This window comes from Panthera pardus, unplaced genomic scaffold (genome assembly GCF_024362965.1).
Source record: "Panthera pardus isolate Hobbes unplaced genomic scaffold, ASM2436296v1 HiC_scaffold_13, whole genome shotgun sequence".
NCBI lineage: Eukaryota > Metazoa > Chordata > Mammalia > Carnivora > Felidae > Panthera > Panthera pardus.
This window is the reverse complement of record NW_026526688.1, coordinates 35,942,100-35,959,026: the sequence shown is the minus strand read 5'-3', so window position 1 is coordinate 35,959,026 and position 16,927 is coordinate 35,942,100. Positions and strand designations below refer to the sequence as shown.

General features: G+C 55.3%; 1 protein-coding gene across 1 annotated transcript; it reads right to left on the bottom strand.

The window, feature by feature from the left end:
- Positions 1 to 4,998: 4,998 nt before the first annotated feature.
- On the bottom strand, positions 4,999 to 16,424 carry PHYHIP (phytanoyl-CoA 2-hydroxylase interacting protein). The gene is made up of 5 exons (XM_019467002.2): positions 16,174 to 16,424; positions 12,250 to 12,443; positions 10,820 to 10,994; positions 8,847 to 8,964; positions 4,999 to 7,142 (listed from the first exon to the last, which is right to left on the bottom strand). Exons 2-5 carry the CDS (start codon positions 12,412 to 12,414, stop codon positions 6,608 to 6,610), a joined length of 993 nt encoding a protein of 330 aa, XP_019322547.1. The 5' UTR covers positions 12,415 to 12,443; positions 16,174 to 16,424; the 3' UTR covers positions 4,999 to 6,607.
- Between the last annotated feature and the right edge of the window lie 503 nt (positions 16,425 to 16,927).

Genomic DNA, 16,927 nt, shown 5'->3' with positions numbered 1-16,927 from the left:
GATTCCAGGACCCCTGAGGGTGTGATTTCACACTCAGGCACACACAAACACAGCCTCCTAGCACACTTCAGCCTGCAGGCGTACCGCATATACACGCACTGCTCATAGCCCTCCCACACAACGAGAGGAGTGGAACATTCTGTAAAGAGGCTGTTTGGGGGCGGGAGTGGGGGGAGGTAAGTAAAAGGGGATAGGCATGTGTCTGTCCAGCTGGTGTCCATCCATGTCTTCTGTCTCTGACTGGGGAAGGGGTGGGTGGGCTGGAGGGTGTCCCAGGAGAGCTCACCAGAAGCCAGAAAACTGGCATCAGCCTGAACAGATCTACTAACTGGCCCTGAAACTCTGCCTTCCTGAAGGTCAAACACCCAGTGCTGGCCCCCTGCAGGTCCTTCTCTTCTCATGGAGACAAGAGCCAGACACTAGGCAGCCACTGAGCAAACATTCCAGCTCTGGCCCCCTCTCCCAAGGCTGTGTCTTGTCTGGCCTCCTCCTTCCTGCCACTGCCCCCTCCCTCCCCAGACAGCAGTGAGGCACAGACCTGTTTCCCAGAGACCAGGAGGAGAGAAGCCACATCCCTGCCCCTTCCATTCAGAGGAGCCTCTCTCTCCCTTTACTCTACATGGATCTCAAAGGGAAAGAAAGAGAGAGGACCCATGTTCTTATGCCTGGGCTGGCCCCTCCCACATTTCAGAGAGAGCCAGGCATGCTGCTCCAACCCCCAGGGCTCCTTGAGATCCTTCAGTGGGTCTGTAGGTCTTTTACTGGCCTCAAGCTCCGCCCTATTGCAGAAGCACATGTTGTGCCTTATGCTCTCTGGACTGTGGGAGGGGACCTACCCCTAGGCAGCATTATGGTATGGTACACCCCAGATGGGCCCTTGAAGCAGAAAGCAGTAGTGGAAACCAGACACATTGCTGGCATCTGATGTGTATGCAGGACCCTCTCCTTCCAGGAAGCCAGCCTGCTCCCACCGTCAGGCTGCAGCCCTCTCTTTCCGTCCTGAGAGCAGATGAGGCCTTGAGGTCCTGCAAGGGAGGGGGGATGGCCCGAGGGGTTCCTGCCTATTGCTCCAGTGAGGTCACAGGCTGTGACATCATAACCACCCCTCCCCGCCTCCACCTCCTCTGACCTCGGTGCTCAGGACAGCCTGGAGGACCATGAGTAGAATGGAAAGGCCCGCAAACCATTGGAGCTGCCTGGGCATCTCACCCAGACACTTTGCCATTCCCACTTGGCAGAATTTGTAGTTGGTGGTCACAGCTCTCCTCACCAGCCCTCCAGGGCCCTCTGAAGCTCAGAGGACTCTACTCCCAGTTCACGAGTCACATGCCCAGAAGGAACCAGGCTCAGAACCCCTCCGGACTGTGGAGAGTGGCCTGCAGCCCAAAGCGAGTACCCAGTCTTCCACCCCGAACAAGGGCTCTGTGAACAGCAATGCCACAGCCAGAGGCAGCTCAGGATTGACTCATACAGCCACCCCAGACGCCTGTCCCAAGACTCCATCACCACCATAGATCCAGATCCCTCTAACGACTTAGGAATCATGCTGATGGGCCTTCCCTGTCTTCTCTGGGCCTATCTTCAGAGGCTGCCTCCCAGCGATAGAGGCTGCTCAGGACCTGGGTGCAGGCCATTAATATATATTCCAGAACTTAATTCATGCACTCTCAATGCTTTGCCCACCCTCACCTTCTGCCGGCTTCAGGGTTCTAGACTAGACCAACTCCAGTGTGGCTACCATCAGCTCAGTTGACTCCATGTCACGGGAAGGTACTCCTGCTCCCACAACTGTCTCCAAGCCCCAGAGGGCCCCCTGAGGGCCCCCTTGGTCCTGAGTACATGGCCAGTAGTGGAAGAGCTGGGATGGATCTGCCTGACTTCTAGGTTGAGATAAGCACCTGAAGCTTCAGACTTGTCCTTCCAGGAGCACCCTTGTAGCCTTCAGAGGACAGGACAAAAGAATTAGGAGATGCTGATCCAGGAGACCTGAATCTGCCATGGTTTGCCCAGTGGTGCTGGTCAATTATTTCCTCCCTGGGCCTCTACCCCCCAAGCCTGTCATCCTCCCCAGCAACCCTCCTCCTTCCTGCCACTGCTGAGACAGACAAGAAGACTCAGGGTCTGTCTAGTCTCCAAGCAGCCAGAGAGCAGGGTTCCTCATGGTGGGGGGGGGGGGGGGGTGGATGTCTAGGGCCAAGTTTGGCTCAACTATAGTGGAAGGAAAGTCACGTGCCCTGTACCTCTGCTTCACTGTTTCTTTCCTCTTTTTCCCTTCCCCCTCCCCCAACCCTAACCCTATATGCTTCTCTGCCATGAAAAGGTCACAAACTTGCATGCAAACATAGCTGGTTTTGAACATCAGTGCTACCATTTGGTGGCTGTGTGCCCCTGGGTGAGTCATTTAACCTCTCTGAGCCTCAGTTTCTTCATCTAGACACATGGAATGACAACACTTCACAGGGTTTCAAGGAAGGAATGAGATAACCTTTGAAGAGATCCTGGCAAATAGGAGGCTCTCCATAAATGGACCTTCTTTTCCTTTCCTCTGCCAGACAATTTTCCAGTTCCTGGACTACTCTCTTTCTATGCAAAAAGGAAACTTCTGGATACACTAGTTTCCAGTCGAGCATTAGGAGCTTAGGGCAGATGTACTCCTGCCAGAGAAGGCAACACTTAGCCCGCAGCAAGGCGGGGCTTGTGGGGCAGCAGGAGACATTTCTGGCTAGCTGGTAGCCTTTCTGGGCACCTCCCAAGTCACACCCTGTGCTTGACTGTCCCTACACACAGGCTGATTCTAGAATCTGTGAAAAGATTTGCTGCTCCAGTTTGCAAAAATAGCAGTGTCTGATTTGGGGAGTGGGGATAGGGCAGCCAGCTGTCTTCCCCAGAGAGCCACGAGGCCCTCCCCACTCCCCCCCAACCCAGCCTCCTGCTGACCAGCCTGCTTCTCCTGCTCCAGCCTCCTCCCAGCCCCACACCCTCCCCTCCCCCATCCCAGGAACATCTGGTTCCAATCTCCTCCAGATGCTGTGGCCAAGCTGTTTTACGGCCAATCACCTCAGCTCAGCTTCCTGAAGGCCTCCCTCCATTTGGGGGAATGGTCCCTCCTCATCCCTTTCCTTGGGACCCCAGCCACTTCTTTTCCTAACACAGAGAAGAGACGCACACCAAAACCATACAAAACTGTGAGGGTCCTCAGAACTGGCACCTCCCCTCCCACTACCTTGGGAGAACTGTCATCCATTCAAGATTAAAAGAACGTTGCTAGCCCAGAAGGGAAGGAATAGGCAGAGGAGACCGAAACAGGGAGTTGGAGGCATGAGTGTGTGTGTCCATGTGTATGTGTTGAGTCTATGTGTTTGTGCTATGCCCCACTTGTAACCTGGAGACACCCCTTGGTGGCCTCTGCCTCATTTTCCCTCCCTGCCTGTACTGGAGCGGGGCTAACTTGGAATCCCTTCGCTGGACAGTGGCAGCCACAGCCCAGGGTAGTCCCTCACCTTGTAGCTCTCTGTGGCAGCCAAGCGTGTCTTCTAAACCCAGCACAGGGAGGTGGTGTTTCTGTGTGTTTGCGTGTGCACCCACTCTCATGTAGACCTCTTTTCCCTCCACCAGGTCAGATTAGAGAAACACAGGCCAGAAGGGACCCCAGGGCAGATTCCAGTGAGTGCCCTGACCCAGCTCTGACAAGCGCCTTGAGCAGCACAGGGCTGGCAGTATGCCAGAGAGCAGCCATCTGGAGAGAGGAAGGAGAAGCAGGCTCTCTGGAGAAACCTGCATGTGGCTCCACCCCCACCCCCACCTCAGTTTGCCGCCTTCATCCCCCACTAAGAGGACACTGGGAGTCCATCTTTTCCTAAGAAACCCAGAGGGCTCACAAAAGGAAGACTAAAGCCTGCTCCTCTGGGAGGATTCCAAAAACCCCTCTGGGGTGGGGTGGGGGTGTCCTGACCAGAGGTGGAAGGATGGATCCTGGAGGTCACTCCCCATCCATGGAATTCTGGACACCAGTGCTGCCCACTACTCCTTTAAAAGAAGGCTCCTTGGCATTTGTGACTCCACAGCCCCCCCTGGTGTTATTCAAGATGGAGGCACAGCCTTGGTCAGCCAGAAGAGATGTGGAGGAGACCCTTGAGAGGGCCACATATTCAGACGGGCCTGCCCATGTCTTACAGCCCAGGTGGTCCCTGGCATACATGAGGGAGGACAGGACAGTGCAATGGGAAGATTCCAGCCTCTGAATCAAACCCAGGCACTGTCGCCTACCTGGCAATCCTTTTAACTTCTTTGTGCCTCAGTTTCTTTATCTGTTAAGTGGGAATACTACAGTACAGGGCCATTGTGAAGCTGATGTGTGTGAAAGCACCTGGCCAGATGCCTGGCCCATAATAGGCCCTCAGGAAGTGGTCGTTTGCCCTTCAGCTTTCCCCTAGCCCAAGGAGGCTATGCCCCAAGCTCTGGATGACACATGTTCATTTGGCCCTCAGCCCAGGCAAGTGTCAGCGAGGTGACTCTAATTTTTCTGGAGCTTTCATACTCCAGCAGAGGATCATTTTAATAAGTCCATAATAATAGACGCAGAGGTGACTCAGATCTGCAAATGAGGAGCCCTGCTGGGGAGGGGACATTTGGGCTCTGGGGGAGGGAAATTCAGTAGCATCTGGGGTTGATGCGGTGTCAGGCTGCTGCACTGGGAAGGGCTCCAAAAAGAGGACCTTGGTTAGGTCTCCAGATTGCTATAGGTTCTCCTCTAAGAAGCCTCAGTTTCCCCTTCTGCAAAGTGCAAGGTCATAAGTACCAAAAGACCTTCAAAGTCCCTTCCAAGCTAGAGATTTTGCTCTGCTCTCTGAGCTCTGCCTCCCACAGCAAGATTTGGAACACCTTTGGAGACAGTTCCAGATGTCTTGTCCTGGGGGGCATCCCCATTTGAGTTCCTCTGTGCTTGTGCAACTTGCCTAGTCAGAACTACCCCTCCCAGAGCCCAAAGAGAGTCGGGGCTCTCAGGCCATGGTGGTTTATTGATGCAAGCACAACACAGGCGGGTGTGCCCCCAGCTCAGGGCAGACACAGGGCCAGGGGAGAGCAGTGGGCCACCCCCACAGCAATGCTGTCAGCAGAGGCGGAAAAGGCCTGGGGGCCCATGTCCTCTCCTCCATGCATCTCCCAGGGCCCCCAGACCTGTTCTGTGCCACAGAGACAGCTGACCACACCACTCCCCATGGCTACACAAGAGGCAACCAGCTGTCCCACCTGTGCCCTTACTGAGATATGGCCTTGTTGGCCTGCTGGCCCCTTCTGTACTTCATCACAGAAATCCGGCTCTCACTGTGGGGGCTGTTATCCTCTGCCTGACATCACCTCCGTCATCCCCCAAACAGCTAGCTGCCTTCATCCACACCTCTACCCAGCACCCCCCCGACCTGGTCCGCCTATCTCAGGGGTTCACCCTCACCACCCTCATGACCCATACAAAAGTAGGAAATTGGCAAAAACGCTGGGAAGCCCAGGAAGACTTCATCAAGAACTCCCCAGGGAAGGAGCTCTTTGCCAACAGGCTCGCAGTGGGGAGCAGACAGTGCCAGTGGGTGGGGTGTGAGGTGCGGTGGCAGGGAAGCCACAGTCCAGGTCACACACAGGCACAGGGCAGTCACGGAACCGTGGCAAAGAGAGCGAGCAAAGCGCACAGTCAGGCAGGGTGCCAGGGCTCTTAGGGAAAGCCCTCAATTCTAGTTCCACACTGGGTCCCCTCGGAGCGTGAGGCCGCCCATTCCTGGCCTAAAAGGGGTACCTCTGGGTCTCAGGGGTCTCTTTCCCCCTCCTCAACCCCAGTGGCTGCCATTGGGGGAACCAGACCTCAGTGCTCTGAGCAAGAGAGAAGGTATGCTGGGGTATTTATCATCTCCAGGTAAGAAAGGAAAAGTCCCAACAGCCCGGAGCCCCCAAAGCCGAGAGGAAAAAGAGGGCCCCTTTCTAGAGGGCAGGTGGAGAAAGGAAGGGACAGCTCTCCCCATGCAGGAAGAGGGTGCTGGGAGTCAAGGAGCAGCTGGGGGGCAGAGCGGTGCAAGAGACTATGTATAGAGGGAAAGGGCCAGGCCTGAAGTGGGAGGTCCCCGGCCCAGCAGAGCGGGGAGGGGCATTCTGTGGTTGGCCCTGAGTGGGGTGGGCGGGGCTAAAAAGGAGCACCCCGCATCTCTCTGCTGTGCCTCTGGGGGCGGGCAAGCAACTCGTGGGCTTTGGCTAGGGTGGGCTGCTCAGCGAAAGCCCCCAGGCTGAGAGTCTCCGTTAAGTGGAGGCCGGAATGAAGCAAGAAACAGCAGGACGGGGAAACCGGGAATGGGGAAATCTCCAGAGATCTACCCTCCTTCCACCAACCTACCGCGGCTAAGAAGCCTTTCCAAGTCCACCAGACGTTGAATAGGCCACGCCCACCAAGGGGACCGCCCTCTGTTGCCTCTAACGCCTGCGGGGTGGGGAAGGGGGAGGCCGTGGCGTGGAGGGAGCGGGGGGAAGGGGGGGTAGGGGAGAGAAAGCCAGCTCCCTGAACCTAGGCCACCCATCGCCACCCTGCCTGTCATCTCTCTCTAGCCCCCCACCTCCCCAGGAGTCCCTAGCGGCCCACGCTGATGTTGCAGGTTTTGCAGCTGGGGTCTTTCTTGGCGTCAGCAGTGGACAGGCTCATGAGCTGGTGCCCGCTGATCTCCCCCAAGGTGCCCAGGGACAGGTCGACAGGCTCGGTATAGATGATCTCCAGGATGAGGTCCTGGGCATGGCGGAAGATCAGCTCCCCATCCTCCACGCTGCAGGTCAGGAACTTGTTGCAGGCAATGTCCAGGAGGGGCAGGCGGTCACGGCAGAAGCGGTCCCCCAGGGAGCCCTTGGGGGCCAGCACCAGGATGGCGTAGTGGTAAGCTGTGTACATACAGTAGAAGTCTGCAAAGTAGAGGTTGGTGCTGGGGTTGAAAAGGCGCTGGGCAGGGATCTGGAAGCGCCAGCGGCCGTAGGGGGAGTCCTGAGGCGGCTGGCCTGTGTTGAACTCTGTGTTGCAGCTGAAGAAGACGCCGTGGAGCATGCCACTGGTTGGAGAGCCATGGCTGCCGCTGTTGTCCTTCAGGTAGGGCTGCAGCATGTTCCCGCAGTGGGTCCTAACCACCCCCGGGGAAAAATGCCAAAGGGAAGAGAAAATGCCGCTGGTTAGCTGGGCTGAGGCTTGGCTGCTGTGTGTGGTTGAGAAGGGAGCCAGCGCAGCACCCTGCTCTCCCACCTGCTGCCGCCTCCATCAGTCACAAATAGAACATTCCAGAATGTGAGAGCAGGGAGAGCCCTGGAGATGAGCTGATGCAGCCCACTCCTTCGCAGAGGAGATGTCTGAACCTACCACTCCCCAGTTTAAAACCCTTTAATGAGGCTTTCATGAAAAGCAGGGCTATCATGATCTGGCCTTTCTAACCCACCTCCCAACACCCCCACATCCATAGGTAAGATCCTCCAGCCACATGTGAACCCCAACTTTCCTGCCTTTGTGCCTTTGCAGTGCTCTTCCCTCTGCCTGGACTGCCTTTCCCACCTCCTTTCACCTACCCTGGCAAATTCCTGATCATCCATCAAGGCCCAGCATAGGTATCCCCTGCTCTCAAAATCTTCCAGGAGCATCAGGCATTTGTATTCAACAAAACTATGTGCAGACACTGAATTTTACTGAACAATCACACACACACTCATTACATTCCATCTGTCTGTACTGTCCCCCCCGATAGCCTCTGAGGTTTTCAAGAGGGGGCACTCTGCCTTTATTCACCTTTATATCCTAGTACATATGGGTGCTTTCTGACTCTTTCTTACTTGCTGAAAGAGGAGCTCAAACTGGGCCAGTGAGCTCACCACACACCTCACTGCCTCTCTTCTTTAGTACAAACACCAAAGATCTCCCTTGTTCCCTGCTGCCCTGGGGTAGGGTCAGAACGCCCCACCCCAGCTGAATACAATGACAAAGACAGTAAGAGTAGCAGCTTGCCCTAGTCCAGCCTTAGAAGGACAATGTCTTGGAGCAGTGTCAGCAGGCCTGGGGAGGATGGGCAGCCCCAGACCCAGCCTCACCCTTGCCTGGTCCTGGAAGTCTCAAGTAACTAGTGACTTACTGGCTTTCTGGGCTTCAGGCTCTCCCTCTGTAGGCTGAGTGGGTTGGACCAGATCATCAATTGGATTGAATATTTCTGGACTACAGAGCCCCTCTCTTTCTTCCCCGAAGGAAATTATACATAGGCGGTCCATAGGCAATAAAATTGAAGATGCTCCAGCTGAATGATAGGTGTGGGGCCCACCAAGACTCAGCCCGATTTCTTCAACAACCCGTCAGTACCCCCCTCCCCCCCACCAAAGTGCCCTGAGATAGCTTCCTGGAGCCTCCAGGCTATCCAGCACACAGTTTGAAAACAATGACCCTTCATGCATGGAAACCTGTCACTCTGTGCTACCCTCACCACCTCCCCCAGGGACCCAGGGCTTGAACTGGAGAGATGGCTGACCCTTGGCATTAGAACCCAGTGAAAGGAACTGTCCCAAAGGAGGAACAAACCCGAGATCTCGTTCACCCAGGCCAGTTAGCATGGTTCCCCCAGGCAGCCCCATCCCAAGGAGAGTCCTCTCCTTCCTTGGAGCCCAATCCCAAACAGCCAGCCACCCCCCCCCCCGCCCCCCCCCCCCCAGAGCCAGCCTGTGATAAGATGCCATGGGGACTCTGGTCTGGCAATGACAAGGTGGGGGTGATGTCAGACAGCCAGAGCTGTGTGGGCAAAGCAGAGCCAGGAGAGGAAGGAGAGACCCAGGCCCTGCTAGGGGCCATGCCGTACCTGGCATGCTGGAAGTACTCCTTGTGGTGGTTGCGGTAGAAGACAGAGAAGCGGAGCATGCGGCCTGCGATCTGTTCGGCCTTCTCCTGCAGCTGGGCCAGGTGTTCCTTGGCATAGTCTGCAAGAGTCCAGGCTGGTAAGCCCAGGGCCAGACTGAGCATCACAGCCTCCCACACTCACCCACTGTGCACATTGAACGCCAGCCCACAACTGTCCTCAGAGCAACAGGGGATACCAAAGAGTTACAGCACCTTGGACCACATAGGAACAGGCCAGGTGGCCCAGCTGGGAACATGGACAGCTGGGTGCACCTCTGCACCCTCGCTGCCAGAGGCTCAGGGCTCTGAGTCAGAAAGGGGCAGGGGCTGCCCAGTTAGACAATCATACTGGGGACCCCAGGAGCTGTAATCACTAGCTATCCTCATGTGAAGAGGACCAGCAAGCAAAGGAAGGATTGAGAGGGGAGAATTTGAGGTCCTCTAGGGAGAACTCAAACCCAGCAGGCAGAAGGCTGTGGAAGCCAGTGGAAATTACAGGTGGGGGCTCATGAGGAGATCACAGAGCACTGAAGTGAATAGTTAGCCGGACCAGGGTCTGAGGCAGTGAGTGCATCTGCATCCCAGGAGAAGCAGGGAAGGCTGGAAACAGGATGGTAAGATTGGACACCTCCCAGGGCCAGGATCAGAGTCTGGGGCCCTGGGGCCCAGGCAGGGCGGCTGCTAGCCAAGACAGAGCCTTTGTACAAATTAGAAAAAGGTGCCCTTTCCTCCTTGCTGATGTAGCCCTGGCCAGGGTGCTGGGTTTGGCAAGAGTAGTGTGGACTGGACTGCAGCCATCCCCAACTCCCCAGTTTGAATTAAACTTCCACCACGTGTGGAGTTCTGGGGTAAACCCAGAGGCTTTCCCCACAAGGAGTGGGAGCACCTCCAGAGAGTGGGGTTTTGCAGCCGAGCTAAGAAAAAGCACCACTCAAAAGAGAATGGCATGTCAAGGAGACTTGGGGCATAGGCCTTGGCAGAGGATGGAACCAGCAGCTTCAGAGGCCCGGGGCTAAGAATGTTCCCTGCCCCTTCCTTGTGACAGAGAGAGATCTGGAGCAATTCTCACTGTGGACACCAAAGGAATGGAATATTGTGGGGCAGATCGTGGGTCATCCACGACCAAGTACACATAAGCCTGGTGTTTATTCATGCTGGAATTTGCCAACTGAATTCTGCTAAGAGGTTTGCAGGACCACTGAACAGGGGTCATTTTCCAGGCTAAGTGGAGCCTCAAGACAAGCAAATGTGATGACCTACTGAGTATCCATCTACCGATGATGGATGAACAATGTGTAGTCCGCACATACAATTGTTCAGCCTTGTAGAGGAAGGACGTTTTGACATATGCTCAACGTGGATGAATCTTGGGGACATTATGCTGAGCAAAATAAGCCAGTTGCAGAAGGACAAATACTGTGATTCCCCTCACGTGAAGTACCAACAGTAGTCAAATTTACAGACCCAGAAAGTGGAATGGTGGTTGCCAGGGACTGGAGTGAGGAGGGAAGGGAGAGCTGCTGTTTAATGGGGTTAGAGTTTCGGTTTGGGAAGTTGAAATAGTTCTGGAGGTCAGTGGCACACCAGTGTGAACGTACTTAATACTACTGAGCTATACATTTAACAATGGTTAAAATGGGAAATTTTGTGTTGGTGTGCATTTTACTACAGTTCAGAAAAACATGCTTGCCCCAAGCCAGAAAAGTAACTCCATGCCTGTACGGGAATGGTATTGTCAACATGATTAGCAGGGCTCACATCTGCCTCCTGTGTCAGACTGCAGGTTTGTTGCGGGCAGGGGCGAGGCTCATCCATGAGTATCTCCCTGACAGCCTGAGCATAGAGCCTGTATACAGCAGGTGTTCCTAAGTGTGTGCTGAGGTAAGATCACAACTAAGCCAGATGTGCTAAAGCGGCAGGACAGCAGGGCCTCACCCCCAGTGCAGAACTCGACTGTCTCGCTCCAGCCGGACACCAGGTACTCTCCATCACTCTGCTTTACGGCGGTCTGCACGGCCACGCTGTACTCTGTGCGGGGGCTCAGGAACCAGTGGCCTCTCACTGTCATGGGCAGTGGCACGGCCTTGGCCACAAGCTTGGTGGGGACATCCTGAGAAATGGGATACAGACGGAGAGCCAAGAGTCAAACTGGGAGTCACGTCCAATCTTGGCATTCTGCCAGACCTCACACTCCCCAGATGGCACCTGGGCCACCTGAGGAGGGCCAAAGTCTCCAAGATTCAATGGCTTGGTGCCCTGGCCACCATTTTCCTGAGGAAGTAAGCAGTGGCCATTGGGAAGGCCATATTGATAGCCCCCAGCCTCCACCCCTCATCAATGCCCCCTGACACCCACTCTCTTGGGAACTAGGGAGAAAGGCCACTGGGGTGGAGGCCGAAAAGTTGAGGGCGGTGAGACCTCCGTTTTCGAGGGAGACTTCGAGAGCTCTGCACACTGCAGTGCCGTCTCCACGGCAACGGCAAATGCTGAGAGCCAGGGAGGAAGGGAAAATATCCTTATTCTTTGGGGGGGGAGGGTTAAGGGGGTGGTGTTGAACATTCACGTCACCGTGGCAACTGGCCTGCCAAAAGACACCCAGATCGGGAGAGCCAGTTCCAAAGAGAGAGAGGGTGAGTAACCCACATGATACGGTCGTCGTGGGAACCAGCTCCTTCCCACCTCACTCTTCCCCCTTCATCTCTGCCAGCTTGAGAAGGTGGGAGCCTTCCTCCTGCCCACCCCCACACTGCTCTGACCCAGGGAAAGGACACTCCAGCCAGCGGAGGACTCTCTCATGTTTCTTTCTTAAACCCAGCCACACTAGTAAGCCAGAGGGCCAGGGCCAGAGAGGATCACAGGGGCCTAAGAGGCATCCTTGAGGACCAAGCAAAGGGCCCCACCCCTGCCCATGGTCCGAGTGGCCCACACAGTCAACAACAAAGCTGCTTCCTGAGTCGGGGGCTTTGTTGGATCCTGAGACACCAGCCCCAGGTGTGATGTCTGTGCCCCGCCCCCCCCGCACCGCCCCCCCCTCCCCCCACCCCCCGCCCAGGTTTTCCTGATCCGTCTGAAGCCCAGTCATGATGCCGATAATGGTGTCCATGGTGGCTGGGCCCCAAGCCAGACACCACGCAAACATTACCTCACCAAAGCCTCTCACAAGCCTTCGGGGGCTGGCATTGTTATTCCCTTTTTACCAGTGAAGGAACTTGGGCTCAGAGAGGCTAAAGAACTTTCCTAAGATTACACAGGGTAATCTGAACCAGGCTTCTCTGACTCCTGATGATCACCCACAAGCATTCCATCACCCTGCTCCCTTTAAGGAGGGGTGTAAACAAGAGGCCCTCTGCACACCCTCCACTCACCCGGTGCTTGAACTTGTTGGAGTTCTTATTCTCCTTCTTGTTAAGGTCAATGAAGTAATGGGTGACCCTCTCCAGGTCACTGTTCTCCATGGCCCAGGAGATGCGGAAGGAGTCACAGGTGATGTTGTTGACCTCGATGCTGTGGGGCGTGGACAGCAGCTCCATGCTCCCCTGTGGCTTGGCTCCTTTGGGGACTGATGGGAGAGGAAGAATTAGCAGCTTTCTCCCTGCCACTGAATTTTCTGGAATGTCTTGCTCCCAACATCTCTTGCAAATTGGAACCTTGGGGATAATCCACTGATTACACCTGCCTCATCCAATCTGATGGGAAGATTGCATGGGAAGATTGCATGGTGGAGGGATAAGACCAAAGGTGGGATGGGGTGTCCCCCCTGGGGGGTTCTTGGCTCTCCTCAGAGGGGTCTGCTGAGCAGACGCACCTGACAGGTGGCAAAGGCAGTGGGAATGCTGCAGACGCCAGGCAGGACAGATTTGCAGCAGATGGAACCGAGGAGGGGGGCTCTCAGCCAGCAGGCGTGAAAAGAGAAAGGGGGTGGGGGTGGAGAGAGCTGTGCGAGGCATAGGAGAGACAGGAAACACCCACGGAGGAGACTGGTGTGAGGGTTGAGGCAGGCAGAGGGCACTGGCAGCCGAGAGGCCAAGGGTGACAGGTCGCTCCGGCTTGGGCCGCCCTCGTCTCTAGGGGTGACTCAGGGAGGGTCACCAAGATGCAGGGCTAGGAGGACAAGTGCCACGGAGATGCCCTTGGATACACTGGTGGCGGGAGGGGGCAGCGTGGGACACAGCTCTTCTTTCACCCATAACTTTTCAACTATCACTCTCTCCTTTCAGCTGATCCTCTGTTGCTTGACTTGTTTAAATAATTGGTTTTACCTTTGACATTTTCCTCGGGCATCTGTGTGGTAATAATAACTGCATAAGCATCATATCGTGCAAACCTCACAATAGGCAGGTACTCTTATTGCCCCCCATTTTATTTTATTTATTTGTTTCTAAAGTAGGCTTCATGCCCAGCACGGAGCCCAATGTGGGGCTTGAACTCAAGCCCCTGAGATAAAGAGTCGGATGCTTAACTGACTGAGCCACTCAGGGGTCCCTATCCCCATTTTACAGATGGGTTAACTGAGGTGGGGAGGTACCAAGATGCCAAAGGTCACACAGCCTAGAAAATGATTGGAATTCACATCTGACTCCAGAGCTCAAACTCTTTATCATTAAGCCAAGGTTGTGTCCCCTCGTGTGTGTGTGTGCGTGTGTGTGTGACATGTGTGGCATGTGTATATGCATAGGTGCACATGGTTTTATTGCTACTTATTTTTCTTCCTTCTATCCTTCCCTTTCAAGTAACTGCATTTTCTCTCACCTTCCTCTTCTCTCACCTTTGCTTTTTCTGCCCCGGCTGCTCTTCCAGGTATGAAAGGACCATAGCACTGTCACTCACCTGTGCTTTTGCTAGGAAGATCTGACCCTGTCCTTGACTGTGGCCTGGCTCATGAGGTCTGGGAAACAGGGTGGGGAAGGGAGAGGGAGTGGGGAGAGACTGTCTCTGGGACAAGAACATGAATGTGGGTTGGACTTGCTCCCGGGCATTTGCTTAGTGCCCAGTGAAGCTCAGGCTTTCCTGGTTCCTTCTCAAGCCCCGTCCAAGCACACCTCAGCTTTCTGGAATGTGGTTTCCTTTTCTCCCCTTCTGCGTCTTCTCTTCTCTTTGCCCAGGTGCTAAGGGTAAGGGTACCTTGTGCCTTCGAAAGCAGGTACTTCTATTTATAGCTTCCAGAAGATCCAACCCACACTCTCCTGTCAATTAAGGCTGTCGTGGAGCCTGATACCTCTAAATTCATCCGTGGGCTGCCTGAGTGGCAGGCACAGGGTGAAGGATATGGGTGATGGCTTTTACCTATTCCAGGGTGTCCCCTGAGCCCTTGTTTCATTTGAGCTTCTTACCCTAAAGCGTGAGCCTGCCTGTTGTGAAGTCCAGCCAAATGCCGGTGGCTTGTGCACAGAGAATCCTACGGTAAACAAGCATGGGGGTGCTACCAGGTCCACCCAAAAATAAAACAGAATAGGATTGGTAAACAACTGGATGATAATAAACCAGTTTGCAATTCATGGGGACAGATGTGGGGACGTGGGGAGTTGCTATCCTCTGGGCTCCCTGTGAGAAGCTCCCCAGGGAGACACACGCATGCACCCACATGCACCCACATACACACACACACACACACACACACACACACACACATGCACCAACACAACACACCAACACAGACACAATCCCATGCTAGAAAGGGCCTGAGCCACCACCTCCCATCCACAGGGGATTCAGTCTATGCCTACCCCACATATGGACACCTATTCCTCAATACTCCTCTCTTCAGAGTCTCCTCCAGAGACGGGGCAGCCATCTTTGCAGGGGGAGGCGGTGCATCTCCAGGACCTGGCTCATCCTTTCTTTCTACAGTTCTAGAAAAGCTGAGATTACTCCTCCATGCTAGTTTGAGAGAGTGGTCGTGAGTGACACTCGGGAGAACAGCAAAGCAGGGTGGACCGAGGGTGGGTGTGAGCCCCAGTTCTCCAAGTCCAAGTGACTGGGGAAGGTCAGGGTGTGAGGGACAGGTTGAGACAGGACCTGAGAAACACCCACACTGCCAAGACAAGCATTTACACACCCACACACAGGTAGGCACATGTGTGCGTGCCCACGTATACACACACGCACACATATACAGAATGTGCCCGCCCACACCTGCCGCACACGGGCTGCACACACCTCCTCGGACATTCTCGGTCCCACTCACTCACCTACGCACTCGGGTGCCTCCGCCACGTTCCACATTCTAAGAATGTCCCACAGTTTCCCCTCTACAAGCTGTCACCTCCACACAGACCCACACATGTTCAAGTTCATAGGCTCACGCACACACATATACAGGCACACATTCTCACAAGCTATATTTGGGGGGAAGAGAAAGCCACAGGCGCGTCCTACCTCCACAGAAGGCATACAACCCATATGCCTGCTTGCACACACATGTGTATTCACACGCACGTCAACCTCTGCCCATATTCTGATATTCTCTCTCAAGTCTTCCCCAGGCTCAAAGACCCCAACTATGGAAATGTGGTTTGTCTCTAGCCACACTCTGCCAGCCCTGATCCTTCCCGTGCCAACAGGTTTGCACACCTATAAGGCGCTGCCCACAGCCAGTGGCTTCTGCCCACACTCTCCACCTACCTATCCCTTTCTGCTCTGGAGTCGCCCCTCCCCACATAGAAATGCTTTGGTTGCACGCATTCCCTCCCTCAACATGTACTCCCACACACATGACAAATGATATGTCCACCCCATAAATATACTGCCTCACACTGCCCCCACCCACATAACCCAAAGGCTACTCAGATAAGTGACCCCCCCACACACACACGTACCTCACATGTACAAGAAACGTATGTTCCTAAACATGCCACACAGCAGTGGAGACCCACACATGAGCACAGGCGTGTACATACAGAACTATCTACGCAAGCAAACCTCCAGGCTCCTCGCAAGCATGCATACATGCCGTGCACACGGATACCCCTTGCCCATGCCCATCCAGAAAAGCCACCCACAAGCCAGAGGGAAGTCTCTCCCCACCCCACTGTCCCTGTTGGCATCGCTGACTGCAGCAGAATGGTCACGGGGTGACTGACTGTGGTGCCCCGGGGACTGGATCCGGGGGTTAACCTCTTTGCCAAGGCCCTGGGGAACAGGGGAACAGGGGACAAGGTCGTTGGCCATGGCAATCCAGGTGGGTACCGTGGGCAGTGGCAGGCCCCTGGTGCCCCCACCTCCTAGCCCCTTGCCACCTGAGTCCCTCTCAGAATTGACAGCAGGATGCTCTGGGGAGAAAGGGCACTCACCTGGCTCCACTGGGCTCTGCAGAGGAAGACCTGGAAGGGAGGGAAGGGAGAGACCTCTGTGTGGATGTGCTCCCGAGGGAGAGGGGCAGCGGCGACGCCTGGGTCACAGACAGAGGCGCGCTCGCTCTCCTCTCGCTCCTCTCGAGGCTGCCAAAGAGGCTTCTTCCATGCCCCGGCAGGCAGCTCCTGCCGGCTCTGCAGCACACTGCTGCTGCCCCCAGAGAGGCGATGTTCCCAGCCGAGCGCAAGGAGAGGCAAGAGCGAAATCAAAGCAGCGTGGAGGAGAGAGAGAGAGGCAGAGAAGGCGAGAAAGAACGAGAGAGCCAGACTGAATCTGGCTCCACCAATGGGATCAGTGGCTGCCCAGCGTCAGGTGACGATAAGCAAGCTCAGTCCCTGATCGCTCTGCTCGCTCGCTCTCCTGGGCTGGTGTGGGAGGGGAAAGGGCAGAGGGTCTCCTGGGAAGCTACGGTGATGTCCTCAGAGATAGCAGCGGTGGCTGCCACTCTTTTCCTTGTTTTTCCAGGACAAGCTGCCCTCAGAAGAAGTCCCTCTAACACACCCCTACTTGGAAATCTCTCACTTGAATGCAGCCCCCAAACTTTAGGTGCTGGGAGAGGGGTGGAGCTGTGCTCAAAGGCTTGGGAGCCCCTAAACAGGGATTCTGACTGGGGGAAGGGAAGGGGAGCCTTGAAGGGAAAGGGTCCAGATGGGGGATGTGGGGGCGGTGTAGGGGAGGTTGGTTTGTCTTCAG

Bases quoted from the DNA above. Each gene is read 5' to 3' on its own strand.
- PHYHIP (XM_019467002.2), bottom strand. From the start codon at position 12,414: ATGGAGCTGCTGTCCACGCCCCACAGCATCGAGGTCAACAACATCACC. The intron at 8,965-10,819 runs GTGAGGCCCTGC...GGACTCTTGCAG, and splicing joins AGTCGAGTTCTGCACTGGGG to ACTATGCCAAGGAACACCTG. The intron at 7,143-8,846 runs GTACGGCATGGC...GGGGGTGGTTAG, and splicing joins GAGTACTTCCAGCATGCCAG to GACCCACTGCGGGAACATGC.